Here is a 15230-nt window from a genome sequence, read left to right on the forward strand (position 1 = left end):
CAGGCCGTTATCATGAAAGAGTCTCCATTTGAAACAGTTGGTTTTAAGGTTTTCAGTCAAGTTCTTTCCCCGGGACAGAGTGTGAGCGAGCTCAGCGAACAACATCAAGATGCGGAAAGCCTGAGAAGCAGAAGTGACACAGGAAGTGACTGAGGTCTCGGTTAGTCTAAAGAGGTGATGATGTTTCCTCACAAGCTCCAAACCTCCCAGCAGCGGTGCGAGCGTGGGGTGCTGCAGCAGACAGTTTTTCTCCTGCGAGGTCTTCTCTGAGATCTGCTGGTGGAAACGAACAGGCTGGAGGGAGGCATCGCCTCCAGTTTGCTGAGGAAGCTGTCCTCTAGGTAGGTCAGCCCGGCTTTTGGAAATGTATTTATTTGAGAGGTCTTAGACTCCATGCGATGCAACTGCAGTCACAGCCTGTCAGGCCTGTGCGTATACCACTTTTGCTTTTGTCTCTGCTCTATTTTGTGGATTGGCACAACATCTTGTTAGTTGAGCTTCTGTCACAACAATGAAATGCAAACAGGAAGTTCTTCTTTAAGCGTTAAAAAGCAGCAATCCTTTCCTTCCAAATGTGATCAAACTATTTCTACTCATGCGGTCTGCAGGTCACCTCCTCATCCTACAGGTGGAATTTTCCGTTTTATTTTTTCGTTCCTAAGAGAGGGACATGCCCACATGTTTACCGCTTCAGTGAAGAGAAATACAAATATGTTTTTAAAGATAAATGTTCAAATTAGAGGATTTGCTGTGGAGGTACAGCAGGAATATTATAAAGTGCATTAAAGAACTGAATAAACCTTAAAAAAAGTCAAAGTAAGTAAAATAACTTTGGAAGAAAGCTTGAATACTTTTTCTTGGTAAGAATTGTTGTGACGCAATGCATTGTGGTCTATATTCGCCAAGATAGCTTTCAAAGGACTGCTTTAACTAAAAAGAAAAATCATTAAAATAGTTTGAAGTATTAGATAATGTTCCAACCATCCACAGATTTTGCTCCTCTGTTTATGTAACTTGGGTTAAAGTTTCCCATTTCAAACTGAAAAAGGTTCATGAAAACGTTTCAAATGATTTAAAAACGTCAACCAAAACTTTGAAACAAAAACCCTGAAGGTTCCTCTTCTGTTCATGTTTGTTGTTTTGGAGTTAAAGACCCTAAACTACAGGAAATCCTGAGAGGCTTTTTCTGTTTCTGCATCAGCTGCTTCAAAGATCATAGCAGTTCTAAAAAATAACCACCAAACAAACAACAACATTTGCTTAAATGAACGCCGTGATACTGACAGACTGATCAACTGATCAGTGTGAATAGAGTAGGAATCTTGGTAAATATGCAGCAAAGACTAAAAAAACTAATTCAGTAATATTAAATATCTTATGATGGGCAACTCATTACAAAAGTAATGGATTACCTTTCCGTTCCACCAAAGTAGAGTGAGGTATTCCAATGACTCATTACATGTTTAGTAACGTCTCTATGGCAAGAGAAAAGTTTTTATTGAAAGTGTCATCAACAATAAAAAAGGAGCAAAAAAAATGTCTTATCTGTTTCCATTTGTTGTCAATAAAGGTTCTCATCCATCCACGTGCCGTTGCCTTCAGGTTGTCATGGCAACCGGACCTAAAAATATCTGTCTTGAAACTTTTCACCAGTCACTCACTGAGATGAAAGACCTAAACCCAATCTCAAGACTCCTGAGATGAGAGACTTGTCCCGTGTCGTCACTGAGCACACGTCTGCACAGCGCCACAGAGGTTGGCGCCCTCACCTCACAGAGAGAAGGTTCAATTCCCAGCTGGGCCCCTTCTGTGTGGACTTTGCATGCTCTCCTCAGATATGTGTGGGTTTTCTACAGGCTAACCAGTTACAAAACCTTTTTTGCTCGTCTTTCAGACAAACTTGGGCCTCAGATTCTCCAGTCAGTGTCTAATTTTTCCTCTTTTAGATAGTCTATAGTTTTATTTTATGGCCCAAACTGCTTCCTATTGTGCTTATTGCACTTTACTAAAACAAGTTTTATTATTTTCTATCTTTATTAAAGCCTATTGCTGCTTATCTAAAATGTTCTGCTTGATTCTAGGTTCTACGCCTGCAGGTGTTATAACAAGAGTAACTTAAAAGTAGTACAGGACTCATGTAACACATTCCAATTCTGAGACAGTAATAGATTACTGTTAAATCAAACTCACAGGTATTCTGGAATGTGTTACAGTTAAAAGGTAAATTGCACAACGCTGCTGGTGTGTCAAACATAGGAATAGGATTCTTGTAGCTTACAAACAAAGTTAAAGAAACACCATGACGGCATAAAAAAGGCTGCAAAGCTTCAGAGGAAGGTGTACTGGGCCGGGTAATGTAGCGCCGCACTCCTGGAAGTCTGCAGATCAGCAGTCTGTAGAGAACATGAGCCTTTTTTTGAACAACAAACAGGGAAAATGTAACCAAATGCTGTAGACCCTTTAAGATGAAGTCCTGCACAAGCCTTTCAGAGTAAGGTATATCCATGATCATATGTTACCTTTGGCACACTATATTATAGTATTTTCCTGAACTCTTTTCTGACTCTCAAGCGAGGCTACTTGATCGCTGAGACTCCGCCTTCCACATCGTGTGGGTGCCGTCCATTTCATGACCTTAACCTAGAGCCGGCCCTGGTAGCGTATCTGCATTTCTCCCACCAAAATAATCAAATGTACTTTTGCAAAGATGGATGTGCATACCATATAACTGCCTTTAGGAAGCCTGGCGTTTATTCCATCACAGACGCCAGTAACGGCTAACGGTCTCTATCGGCGCCTAAAGTAAGGAACACCTGACATTTGTCAGAGACAGGACACAATTGGAAGATCTGTGGTATTGTCCAGAGCGTTTTTGCCAAACACCGCTAGCTCCGTGGAGAAAGTGGGCTTGTTGGCCTGGGGGGCAGCGCTGGTTTTCTGACCTATTATGGAATCTTTTTGGAGGCAAGAATCTGCTGCACTCACCCTCACCGTCCTGCTTCCATCAGTCTGTTTTCCAGCCCTAAAGCTCCTCCCTCTCTCCCTGCAGGAAGTCTGAGCGGCGCAACAGCAACCCCCCGCCTCCAGAAGCCAATGAAATGGGGTGAGGCATTTTTCACCTCAGCATCTGCTCTGTATGCAGCAGCATTTGGAAGCTGCAAGAGTTAGTTACTCCAGCACTTGGAGTGCTCCATCTGAGTCATTTTAGATTTAACCCTTGTGCTATCCTAGGCACTTTAACATTGGGAGTTGGGTCATCTAGACCCACTAGACAGTGCTCTGAACCTTTTTTCTTCAATGATTTGTGATCTTCACTGGTGTCCATGGATTACATGAAATCTTTCCACCTTTATCCACCTTTGTCATGGTAGGGAGAACACGTCACTGTAAGGGGGGGGTCATCTAAGATAGCACAAGGGTTAAAAGGTTAATCGCGCTTTGGGGTAAGGGGCAGTTTAGAGAAGGTTTTGACAATGACAGAGTTGTTCATATTTTCTTTTAAAGTTCCTGCGAGGGTGTCCTAAAACAGAAGCTGAGCGCTCCTGCAAATCAAATCAAATCCAATCAAACATCATTTGTATAGCACTATTCCCGTAGTACTCAAATTTTTTAAAAAAAAAGTTTTGTATAATACCCATACCCCCCCCCCCCCCACACACACCACACACACACAGACACACACACCATCGTAAAGCATACAATGATGCAATGTAGAAATCTGGCCTTTACTTTAATGGGGAAACGATATTTTGGGGACATGTCCACATTAGTGACTCCCCCCGCAAGTTCACAGAATACACTACCACAGGCCCCCCCAGGATCTGAGCATAAGAGGCAGACCTGGGAGATGACCCCGTTCACTGAGAAGGGCGAGTCACTGATGCGTTCAATGGTCTGCACAGCCCCGCCCATAAAACGGATAAGGGAGGTTCAGAGAGCTGCACTGACGCATCCGTCAAATTGGAGAAGTTAAAGTGAGAGGATGAGTAATGACCAGAGGAAAAGGAAACCGCACGGGAAAGGTCCTCGACTTTCCAAACAACAGCACATGTTGCAATACACCCAAAGCAGAGCTGGCCTGCAAACTGCCTGCTGTCAGGTTGCAGAGTCCTGAGATTTTCAATATTCCAACAGTGTCTCTCTGAGCAGCAGAAGTGGATATTTTTTATTTTAATTTTAGTTATGGTTGATTGCGTGAGGGCAGATACAATCAGGGCAGATTAGCCTCACAAAACCATAAAGAGGATGTTTCCAGATAAATTTGATCCGCACCATCTGTCTTCAGATTAGAGAGCGGCTCGAACCGACTGAGCCAAAGGCTGTCCCGCCTGGGCAGCAGGCATCGGTCCAGGGATGCTCAGAGACCTCCAGCTCAGCCAGAAAGACCTCCTCCTCCAGCTCCACAAGGTAGCTGTTTATCTAACACTTGTGTACATGTGAAAGTGCACGAAATCGGCATTCCACTCTTTACTTTTCGCTGTCCTTCATCCAAAGAGATTTTCTTTTAACGTTTACAGCAAGTTCTACCGATTTGTCATCCGAATACTTTAGATTTCTACTCTGGGAACATCTTGTGGCTTCATTTCTCAAAATGCCACGAGGTTCCCTGGTTTAATCTTCAATAAAACTGCTATTACTTGATCACTTCCTTCTTTATTCATTTTCATCTGGGTTCAGATGAAAGGTCCCCACCAGCTCCTTCTCAGCCTCCAGCTCCGCCTCCAGCACCTCTTCCAGCTCCTCCTGTCCCACCATCGGCAGAAAAGCCCCCTAAGCGGCCCGACAAAGCCACCAAACCCAAGCTGCCCCCTCGGCCCCTCTCCAAGGTGTTCAGCAGCAGCGAACACGGAGCAGCTGTGCTGCAGGTACCTCTCATGCTGGACTTTTTCTTCCATCTGGTTCCTCTGTTCCCTTCAACCTTTGAGCCAGAAGTCAAAACTAGTTCAATATTTATGTTCCTGCAGGGATCATTTTCCAATACTGCCACAGACAACATGTCTGATCTACAGGAAAAAGACAACCCAGAAGACAAAACAGTTTATGTTTTAAGAGTTTCTAGAACTGGGTGTTGGCACAGTGCATGTGTGTGTGTGTGGTGTTGATGGCTGTGTTGATTGGTGGATTCCTCTAGATTCTTCTGTAATGGCAGCAGCTCCTGAAAGATTTCTACGGCTTGTTTGGTAATCTAACGCTGACGGCAATGTCAGACACAGACATTGGTTGTGTCCGAATTCCCTCACTACTCACTACATACTGCACTATTTAGGGCGTTCGCCATTTTCTAGAGCTGTCTGAATCTACAATTCCAAAGTCCAGTGCCCTAGAAATTTCCCAGAAGTCTCTGCGAAAAAGCAGTGTGCGTCGATGCTCACTAGATTGGCAAATATAGACCACAATGCATTGCATCTGAAATTTTTTTTTGCCAAAAAATGTATTTATAAAAAAAAAAACCTTTAGATGACAGTGGATCTATAAACAATGGTCTGAAAATGCTCACATCAATCAGATTTTAACTTTGTCAAATTGATGACATTGTCTCTATTGTTTAAAAAACAAAAAGTAGTGAGCATAGTGTCCGAATTACTTTTAAAATCCAGCACTATAAAGTTTTTTAATAGTTAGGTGTTAGGGTGGGAATTCAGACACAACCAAAGCTCAAATCCACGTCTGTGACGTGCGGCGCTTCGCTGTAACGCTCTAACAGATCTGTGCAAAGCAATTCAAACGATGTCTTTGGTTTTGATGCTTTTAAGGTTCTCTTTCCAATATAGGATCGTATTTAAAAAGCATCACATCCAACCGTATCCTCCGTTTTCTGCGCAGGGCTTTGATGTCTTCCGGGGCGACGAGACTCTGTGTGATGTGGTTCTGGTTCCTGGAGACAGCACAGAAGCCTTCCCGGTGCACAGAGTCATCATGGCTTCATGCAGCGACTACTTCAAGGCCATGTTCACAGGTGTGTGGCTGTTTCCCACCGTTTCAGGTGGGAAACCTACCGTCCGTCCACCGGCAGCAGAATCCAGCAATGTTACCGTTTTTAAAGCAAAGCTTAAGAGGGTAGACGATGCCGTTCAATTCTGTCTACTGAGAAATAGAGGCTGCAAGTTAAGCTTAAGTGAGCTTTCATCAGGAGAAAAGTTTCACAGAATGTGACGGGTGGGATTCAACTCATCTGTAAGATCTGTCTGAGGGTTCCTCTGAGGACCATCAACATATCTCTGAACAAAAACAACAGATTGAAGGAAGTCGATGTGTTTCTGGTAAATCTAATTTTTTTTTTTAATTTGCATACTACAATTACCACTCAGGGTAAAACATTTTCTAACCACAACAAAAAAGAGACAGGTTGGCAGAAACATGAAAAAAAGGTTCCCGGCAAATCTCCATCTTCCATGATGACGAGTACAGACATTTGTGGTTGTTGCTTATAAAAATCTGTTCTGGTGCAAATTCAGTTATTTTCCATGGATTTTTTTTTTTTTATTGTTTTACCCAGTTCACAGGTTGAAACTTGTTTGCAGGATGTGAAGAGTTCAGTGTTATAAATGACAATGACAAGCTCCCTTTTTATAAGGAATGTGCAATGTCACAAGAACTTTTTTGTGCAGAAAATAAAAAAACTTTCCATCACTTGTCAATTCAACATTGTCCTTTCCAGCACTGATAGATGAGGCATAAAACAAAAGCAGAAAGAGATAAGAAAAAGAAGGAACAATTTGACTTTTTTTAGTTCAAAAGTATTCAAAACCCTGAAAGTACTTTTAAAGGAGCCCAGAAAATGCGGATTTTTCAGAAAATACCTCTAGAGGCTCATGAGGACAGCCAGTACGTCAAACAAAGCTAAAAAGGATTGACACATTTCAAGGGAGCAGCAAAACATGCGTGGTGACCTCTTTCACTTCTGTAATGAATTGATTTTCAGTTTCAGCTTCAAAGGAGACACTTACATCAAGCCTAGGAGGGAAGCTCTGAAATTGCACAATGGTGACACTGAAGCGTCCCGTCTTTGCAGCATCAGACGTGTCTCTGCTTTTTGCTGACTGTACAGAGTCACATCAGTCCCGCTGCGGACAAATCCTCCGGAACGATGCAAATGACCACCTTCATCTTGTTTTTGCCCCTTCTCACTCACTCACCCAGGAGGCATGAGGGAACAGGAGATGAGAGAGATCAAACTGCATGGGATCACTAAGACAGGCCTAAAGAACATCATCGAGTTCATCTACACCTCCAAAGTGGTCCTGGACATGGGCAACCTGCAGGACACGCTGGAAGCAGCAAACTTCCTGCAGGTCATGCCTGTTCTCAGCTTCTGCAACCAGCTTCTGAGCAGTGAGGTGAGCCTCATGCATCTCCTCTTTGTCACTTCTCCAGGCTTAATTGATGAAAGACAGAATTTGATGAAGAACAGATGGCTAGAAGTAAACAAATGGAACTTGTGTCCTTTTTTCTGACGTAGATCACGATTGATAACTGTGTGGAAGTTGAACGCATCGCTGACGACTTGCTTTTGGAAGATGTTCAGCAAAATATTGGTGAGTGATGGAAGAGATCTCAGCATCTTTGATCAGAGTTTGAGCATTTTTCTTTGAAAATATTTGTTAAAAGCATTTTTTTTAATCTAAATGTGGTCGTTTTTGGTAAATAACCTTAAATAACAGTAAGGTAACCAGCATTTGTACGTCTTTGACCACTTTGTCTATTTCTTGATCTGAAATAATGAGAACGTGTTTCCATGTAGGCAAGTTTGTGAGCGAGAACCTCACAGCGCTGGCGCAGTCCGACCGCTACCTGCAGCTCTCTGAGACCAGCATGGCCAACGCTCTGGCCAGCAACTCACTGAGGGGTTTCTCTGAGCTGGAGCTCTTCCACATCGCCAAAGGATGGCTGGAGCATGACCCCCCCAAGCGCAGGAAGTCAGTTTACGCCCTGATGCGCCACATTCGTTTCCCACTCATGAGTCCCGGCGAGCTGATCCAGATCTCGCAGGACGACGAAGACGAAAGCGAGTCCATGATGCGGTCGGATACGGCCTGTGTTAACCTCCTGCTGGAGGCCAGCAACTACCAGATGATGCCGTACATGCAGCCCGCACTGCAAACCGAGAGGACGCAGATTCGATCGGACGCCACGCACATTCTGGCCCTGGGCGGAGTCATGCGGCAGCAGCTGGTGGTGAGCCGGGAGCTGAGGCTGTACGACGAGAACACCGGCCACTGGAGAGCCCTGAAGCCCATGGATGTGCCACGGTACCAGCATGGGGTGGCCCTGCTGGGAGGCTTCCTCTTCATTGTTGGAGGTCAGAGTTTTTAGAGTTAAAGCAAAGTTGGCACTGAAATGTGATGTATGTTTGTGACACTTGAACACGCTCCCTAAAGCTAAAGGTCCATAGATGAAGGGAAATGACCTGCTGTGTGGTCTTGATGACATTTTACCCCACAAGTACATGAATAGAAACTTATATTATTAGGTCATTTTGGAAATAAATTGGTAGAACTGAAGCTCTAAGTGTAAACAATCTAACTATCTATGTCCCCAGGTCAGAGTACCTATGACACGAAGGGTAAGACGGCCATAGACAGTGCTTACCGCTACGACCCGCGTTTCAACAAGTGGCTTCAGATTGCGTCCCTCAATGACAAACGGACCTTCTTCCACCTCAGCGCCCTGAAGGGGAAACTGTTTGCGGTGGGAGGAAGGAACGCCTCCGGGGAGATTGGTGAGCTGCAGCACAAATTATCGGAGCGGTGTCTTTCCTCATAAATAGATTCCTTGTTCCTGGAAAACTGAATCTCTGTGTGGTTCCTACCAGACACAGTAGAGTGCTACAATCTGAAGAAGAATGAGTGGAGCTTTGTGTCCAACATGGCAGAGCCTCACTATGGACATGCTGGCACCGTTCACGGGGACCTCATGTACATCTCAGGTGAGACACTGATGCATGTCGTCTGGATTTTAAAATCCTCTCACGTTTCAAAGAAAAACTCCAGTAAATATGTTTGTTTGTTTATCGGTGAAAAACATTATTTAGTTCCAAAGTTTACAGTGAAAACCAAATAATTACAGTCAAATGTGTGTTTCATTCCCCTGTGGGTCTGGAAACAGCTGTTCATTGACTTTCACAGCACTGGATAAAAAACAAAAGGTCATTAAGATGACTCCTATGAGTTGGATTTTTCTTTAAGGATAAAATGCATTGCACACGTGCAATGTGTGTGCTCCAGTAAATCTAACCACAATAGAGATCCATCCCAAACCACGAAGAACCAAATGTTGCAGTTCCTCCAAAAAACCACTGGAGGCAGACAGGACAAGGTAGACACTTCCTGTTGGCTCCCATGTAAAAAAAATATATATATCTTTACACCAAAATAATTACAGGCTTACATTACACAGGCCGGTTTTTGGACAGACAGGTGGGGGGGGGGGGGGGGCAATTGCCCATTTTTGGGACATTATTGAGGTGGCCAGAGCAAACTCTGATCAGCCATCTTGTCCCACCTGAGGCTTTGCTTTGACAGTTCAGAGTCTAGTGGGCGCGGGTCAGTGTCCATGCTGGGGCTCACTGAGCATGGGGCCAGGGGTGGGCACCTAGTCTGACACCTTCCATTTCAGCGGACTCACCTGATACCTGATCCAGATAACCAGGTGGGAGTCGGGCATTGAGATGTGGAGAACAGACCAGCCTTTGAGGGCTGGAGTTGCACCCCCCTGATCTCGGATGATGGAGCAATGCTTCACACTCAAAATAAATCAGAATGAGCAAATTTCCCTTTTTAGAACATTTCCTTTTTATGTCAACAACATTGACATCATGATTAATTCATAGTTGCAACTCTGAATGAAAAAAATAACAAATATTTTTCAGTTTTGAGCCTTTCTTTTTGATTTGCTAGTCTTAATCTGATACAGATTACATAAAATAGGAAAACTTTGTTTCAGGAACAAATGGACCAAGTTGCCTAAATATTTAATCATTGTGCTCCCCCATCATCCAGTGATTAAACATTAAATATTTCTGGGACAGTTTGTATCCCTCAGTACAAAGCAGAGATGGAAATAAACTCCAGATTCTGGCCTTGAATTTTTACTTCAGAAATTTGCTGCATAGCTCGGATGGACTTGGCTGATCTGGAAAAACACTGACAGGGTCCAGGAGAACCTGTAGGGTACCTGATCAGACCTGAGCCTAGTGGAACCTGAACAATTGTTTGAGCTCTGCTCAGCTACTGGTTTACGCTTCAAATTTGTGTTATATTCATGCTTCAGTGCAATGTTGGGCTCACTTCTGACCTTAAAGACTGTTTTTTGGTTCATCAAAGGTGACAGCTCCCCCAGACAAAATAATTCAAAACCCAGTTTTCGGTGAAATGTAAAACGGTTTGTCACAAAGCCCATTAAGCTTCAATGCTGCTTGTTTAATGCGTCACAGCATGAGGCTCTTGTGCCTAAACCACAGAAGATCAGCTTTTGATTTAAATCATCTGTGAGACGGATGAGTCACTTTGAGCATTTAAAGAGTTTGGGGACGGAACCGTTCTCTTTGTGGCTGACTAACACAACTAAAGTAAAAAGCATCGAGAGAAAAGCTCGTCTTTCAGCAGAGCTGGCGATGAAGGCATGTGAGCTCCAACAATTCACAGGCTAGAGGCTCGTCATGTCGACACAGAGCTCCCAGCTGTCTTACCACACTTCCTAGCTAAAGTTTTTCACAGCTGTTAAACCACACGCTGATGCTAACTTGATACTGAAGTCACACGTTTAGAAGACAGGCCGCAGAAAGATAAAAAGAACTAAAGGTGTAACAAGTAGTTTTAACATCGATTTGATTATATTTAGTGGTTCCTGATACAATTCATTGTCAATATTGGTTCATTTGAGTCCATTTGGAAAGATCCGATTCTCTGACCTAAAGTGGATCCAGATCATCTTCATCCAAACTTCCACCAGAGACTTACACAGAAATTCAGTGACGTTTTCCAGATTCTTGGATTTCTTCCAGATCATCAAGTGGAAATGAAATATGTATGAAGACAAAATCGTTTGTTTTTAAACGATTTTGGAAACACATCTCTGTTTAGACTGGACTTGCTGACAACTTCTGTTGCAATTCAAACCAAGATAATCTATAGACTAAACTTGCAGCCCTAACCTACTTCTCTCTATGTGCTGTTTTTCTCTCATAAACTACTTTAACCTTGGTTGCTGAGCAACCTTGGACAGGAAGAAATCTACTAGAAACGAGGTCTTCAAACCGCCGTGCTGAAAAGCTGTGGTTAACGCAGTCACTTCTTCCTCCTCTGTTGCTTTGGCGCCGATGATCTAATAGGACTTTGTCTGTTTCTGTGCTTGTGAGGTTTGTTTACATGAGCACATAATGAACTTGTCCTGAGAACTGTCTGAGCTTTTTTTCATCGATACTGCAACCATCGCAGTGTGCGGCTTTGCTGTCTAAAGGGAACCAAACACCTGCGCCGCACAACAGCTCGTTCTCCACAAACAAACCACGATGAAAAAAAAACAGAAGATGCAGAAAATCACAAGCAAAATACTGGAAACCTCAGATACACACCTTTTATTTGGTTACACTAACATATAACCAGCTCCGACTCAGATTAGGTTTGCCATGATGAGGTCAAACTTTAACCCTTGTGCTATCCCAGTGTTTTTCAACCTTTTTTGAGCCACGGCACACTTTAACCTTGACAAAAATCCCGCGGCACACCAGCATCCAAAAAAAAAAAAAAAAAAAACAGAGATTCATGGTCTGTATTGATCGACAGCCCCCCCGCAATCTCACGTGCATTTTTGTGATAATTGTGGCCGGAAAAGCAGGAAGTTGCGGCTGTTTTTTCTAAGAGATGAAATGAAAGTTAAATTAGAAAATTTAGAAACTGTTTGTTTGTTGTGGTTTCAAGGCGTTTCGCAAGGACAACTCATTGTGCGCTGGGACACTGCGCTGTGACACCTTTAAGCCAATGCATCATGGGAGATGTAGTGTGAAAACTGCCGAAAACTTGCAGAAAGACTCGCGTCTCTGAGCTTCATTGTATTGTCCACTTGTTTCACGGTCTGACACCGGACTCTGTGGAAAGCTAAACCGCTAAAGAAGAGCTTTAGCTGGTATTTTTGTTAGAACTGAGCGACTTTATCAGCAGAATTAAGAACAAGGAAGTGAAGACTTTAAGCACTTCTGATTGGTCAGACTGATGACATGTGATTAAGCCTTCAAGAATGATTGGTGGAGACAGTTAAAGGGACGGAACTTTTCCGCAAACTGTCATAGCTGCAGGGAAATCGCGGTAGCGTCATTCTTATCAAAATTTCTTTAATAGAATTAAATAAACACAAAAAAAAAGTAATTTTAAGATCTTTTATATTCCTAACTACTCAGTGTTTTATCAGGGCCTGTTTGGATGAACAAAGAGCTGATATCCTGGAGATGGGAAATGTTTTTAGATCAGTTAATGATTAATGAGGGCAATTTCTCCACGGCACACTTGACCATCTCCCACGGCACACTAGTGTGCCGCGGCACACTGGTTGAAAAACACTGTGCTATCCCACGACCCCACCCTTACACTGACGTGTTACCCGTACCGTAACAAAGGTGGATAAAGGTGGAGAGGATTTCATGTAATCCATGGACACCAGTGAGGTTCACAAATCATTGAAGAAAAAAGGTTCATGTGGGTCTAGATGACCCAACTCCCAATGTTAAAGTGCCTAGGATAGCACAAGGGTTACACTGTTTTACCCAGTTTTTTTTTCTGCAGTTTTACTCTAGCGTATGTTTTTCTGGGGTTCTTACTGCATAAAGATCTTTACATCTGACATTAATTTCCCTTTAAGGACACACACAAGTACACAAAAACTCACACCTTGTTTTAACTAAAAAAGAGCCCATAAAAAGTCAAGCCTTAGTACCAATTGCCCTTGAAAATGGCCAAACCTGTATGGGGCACGCAGGTAGAAAAGAACTACCATCAAGGCCGAACAATCCCGAAGGTAAATCAGCAGTAAGTTAATGCAAAGCAGTAAAAATGACGGCTCTGAAGGCCTTCTGCCCTGCTGTAGCTTTAGAAGAAACCCCAGGTCATGAAGTGAGAGCAGAACATTTAAAAAAACTGCAGCTTGTACTTTCCGACTGTGCAGCTAAAGCCCCCCCCTGATGCTGCGGCTGAGGACGAGCTGACTGACCCAGTTGTGGCTTCATTTCTCGTCAACTCATCGGTTGAGTGAGAAAGAACATTTTAATGCAGATTCATGACATTCACATTCTGTTATCATCAACTTTAGCAATGCATTTCACTGGAATTGTTACAAAATGCAGTGTTGCTGGCATTCTTCATAATGTCACTTTGCAGATCTTTTATTTCATTCATTAATCACTGATGAGAAACAGGAAGCGAACAGTTCATGGTTGCTTTACATCTCAGCGAAAGGAGAAGCTGTGAAGAACAACGATGAGGGACCAAAACTTTGTGACGGAAAGTGCGCTCTTCACATCTGCAAACAGCAGCAACAGTGGATCATTCATCTCTCACTTATTGTAATTCTATGAACAGAAGGACGAACGTCAGCTTCATTTGTCCTTTTTAAACGTGGGTATTTTGTGCTGTAACAGAAAAAAAGGGAAACATTGAATCTTCATCCATCTGAAGATTATTGACCTTATGTACAACCTTTGATTGTAACAATCCCTTTAACTTTTACATTTCATTTCACAGCAGTTGTACTTTCATCAAACCATAGGGGGGTGTTGATGTTTCCTCTGTTTTCTGGGAACACAGGTGGGATCACGCGTGACACCTTCCAAAAGGAGCTGTGGTGTTACGACCCGGTGGCAGACACGTGGAGCCAGCGGGCTGACATGGTGGAGCTGCGGGGGCTGCACTGCATGTGCACTGTGGGGGACAGGCTCTACGTCATGGGAGGCAATCACTTCAGGGGATCCAGCGACTACGACGACGTCCTGGGCTGCGAGTACTACAGCCCGGACACAGACCAGTGGACGGTGGTGGCGCCCATGCCCCGGGGCCAAAGCGACGTGGGCGTGACGGTGTTCAACGGGCAGATATATGTGGTGGGAGGGTATTCCTGGAACAGCAGGTGCATGGTTGATATTGTGCAGCGATACGATCCAGAGGAGAACGCGTGGGACCGGGTGTTCAACGTGCTGGAGCCCCTCGGCGGGATCCGTGCCTGCACAATGACGGTTCACCTGCCGGAGGGGTCGGTGGACGAGGCCCAGATCCAAGACTGCCCCCTACCCACAGCGAAGATCTGATCGCCACAGGCAGCGGTGGTGGGGTTTCCGTTTGAACATCGAAAAAGGACAAAACAGGAAGTGTGTGGGTTGCAAACGCAAGTGCAGCAAACTCTTTTTGCACGACCTTATTGAGCTTTGTCCTCATGCAGTTTTCTGCTCCTGGTCTGAGCTGCTGCTCCAGCTCACCTCATCGGGCTTCTCTTCACTGACCATCCCATCATGTCTCACCATCTGTGCTTCCCTCTCCAAGGAACATCATCTTTGTAGTGTTTTCAACAGGTTCCAGAGCATTGTTCTCATAGTAGAGGACACACATAAAGAAATTTAAGATCAGAACTGTGTGTGTGAGTATTTCCTGATTCAAGTCGTGGTAAATCAGACGAAAAACGCTGTGTTGTTGTTACGTACAAACTACCCTTAGCGAGCCACCAGCTCCCTGCTCCATTCTGATGCCTCTACCTGCAGACAAACAGATCCATGTACGTCTTTGTTTTTCCTCGTCTGAGCTGGAATCTGGATCTAAACTGTTGGGTTGGATAGCTCCGGTGTTGGTCACCGCTAATGCTAGCTTGGGGTGGTGACGGACAGGAAGCCAGCAGCAGTGTAGATGATGGGAAGTGGGCACAGGCTTACTCCACACCAACAGTCCTGCCGCTCTGCAGCTGCTGTCCGTGAAAACGACGCAGGCTTTTTCGGATTTAGGCTAAAAATAACTAATCATAATTAAAGGACCGCTGGGAACGCCTTTACGATAGATCAAAAGATGATTGGAGGGGGACTTTAAAAGAAGCGCAGGAAAGGGAAATTTAAAAGCACTAAAATGATTCATTCATCTTCTAAGCCCGTTTTGTCCCTTTCGGGGTCACGGGGCTCCCGCAGCCTATCCCGCCCACTCGTGGACGAAGGCGGGGGCAATCCTGGACAGGTAGCCAGTCTGTCGCAGGGCCACAAATCATAA

At 44.1% G+C, this 15230-nt stretch overlaps 1 protein-coding gene across 1 annotated transcript; it reads left to right on the top strand.

Moving 5' to 3' along the window:
• The first annotated feature begins 171 nt into the window (after positions 1 to 171).
• On the top strand, positions 172 to 14605 carry LOC101173589 (kelch-like protein 9). The gene is made up of 11 exons (XM_011489208.3): positions 172 to 341; positions 3050 to 3103; positions 4286 to 4407; positions 4678 to 4865; positions 5824 to 5956; positions 7141 to 7337; positions 7460 to 7535; positions 7742 to 8299; positions 8540 to 8719; positions 8813 to 8926; positions 13794 to 14605. Exons 2-11 carry the CDS (start codon positions 3099 to 3101, stop codon positions 14288 to 14290), a joined length of 2070 nt encoding a protein of 689 aa, XP_011487510.1. The 5' UTR covers positions 172 to 341; positions 3050 to 3098; the 3' UTR covers positions 14291 to 14605.
• Positions 14606 to 15230: the final 625 nt, after the last annotated feature.

Source organism: Oryzias latipes, chromosome 21 (assembly GCF_002234675.1).
Source record: "Oryzias latipes chromosome 21, ASM223467v1".
Taxonomy (NCBI): domain Eukaryota; kingdom Metazoa; phylum Chordata; class Actinopteri; order Beloniformes; family Adrianichthyidae; genus Oryzias; species Oryzias latipes.

Coding starts and splice junctions, on each gene's coding strand:
- LOC101173589 (XM_011489208.3), top strand. Junction 4,408..4,677: donor TCCTCCTCCAGCTCCACAAG/GTAGCTGTTTAT, acceptor ATCTGGGTTCAG/ATGAAAGGTCCCCACCAGCT. Junction 7,338..7,459: donor ACCAGCTTCTGAGCAGTGAG/GTGAGCCTCATG, acceptor TTTCTGACGTAG/ATCACGATTGATAACTGTGT.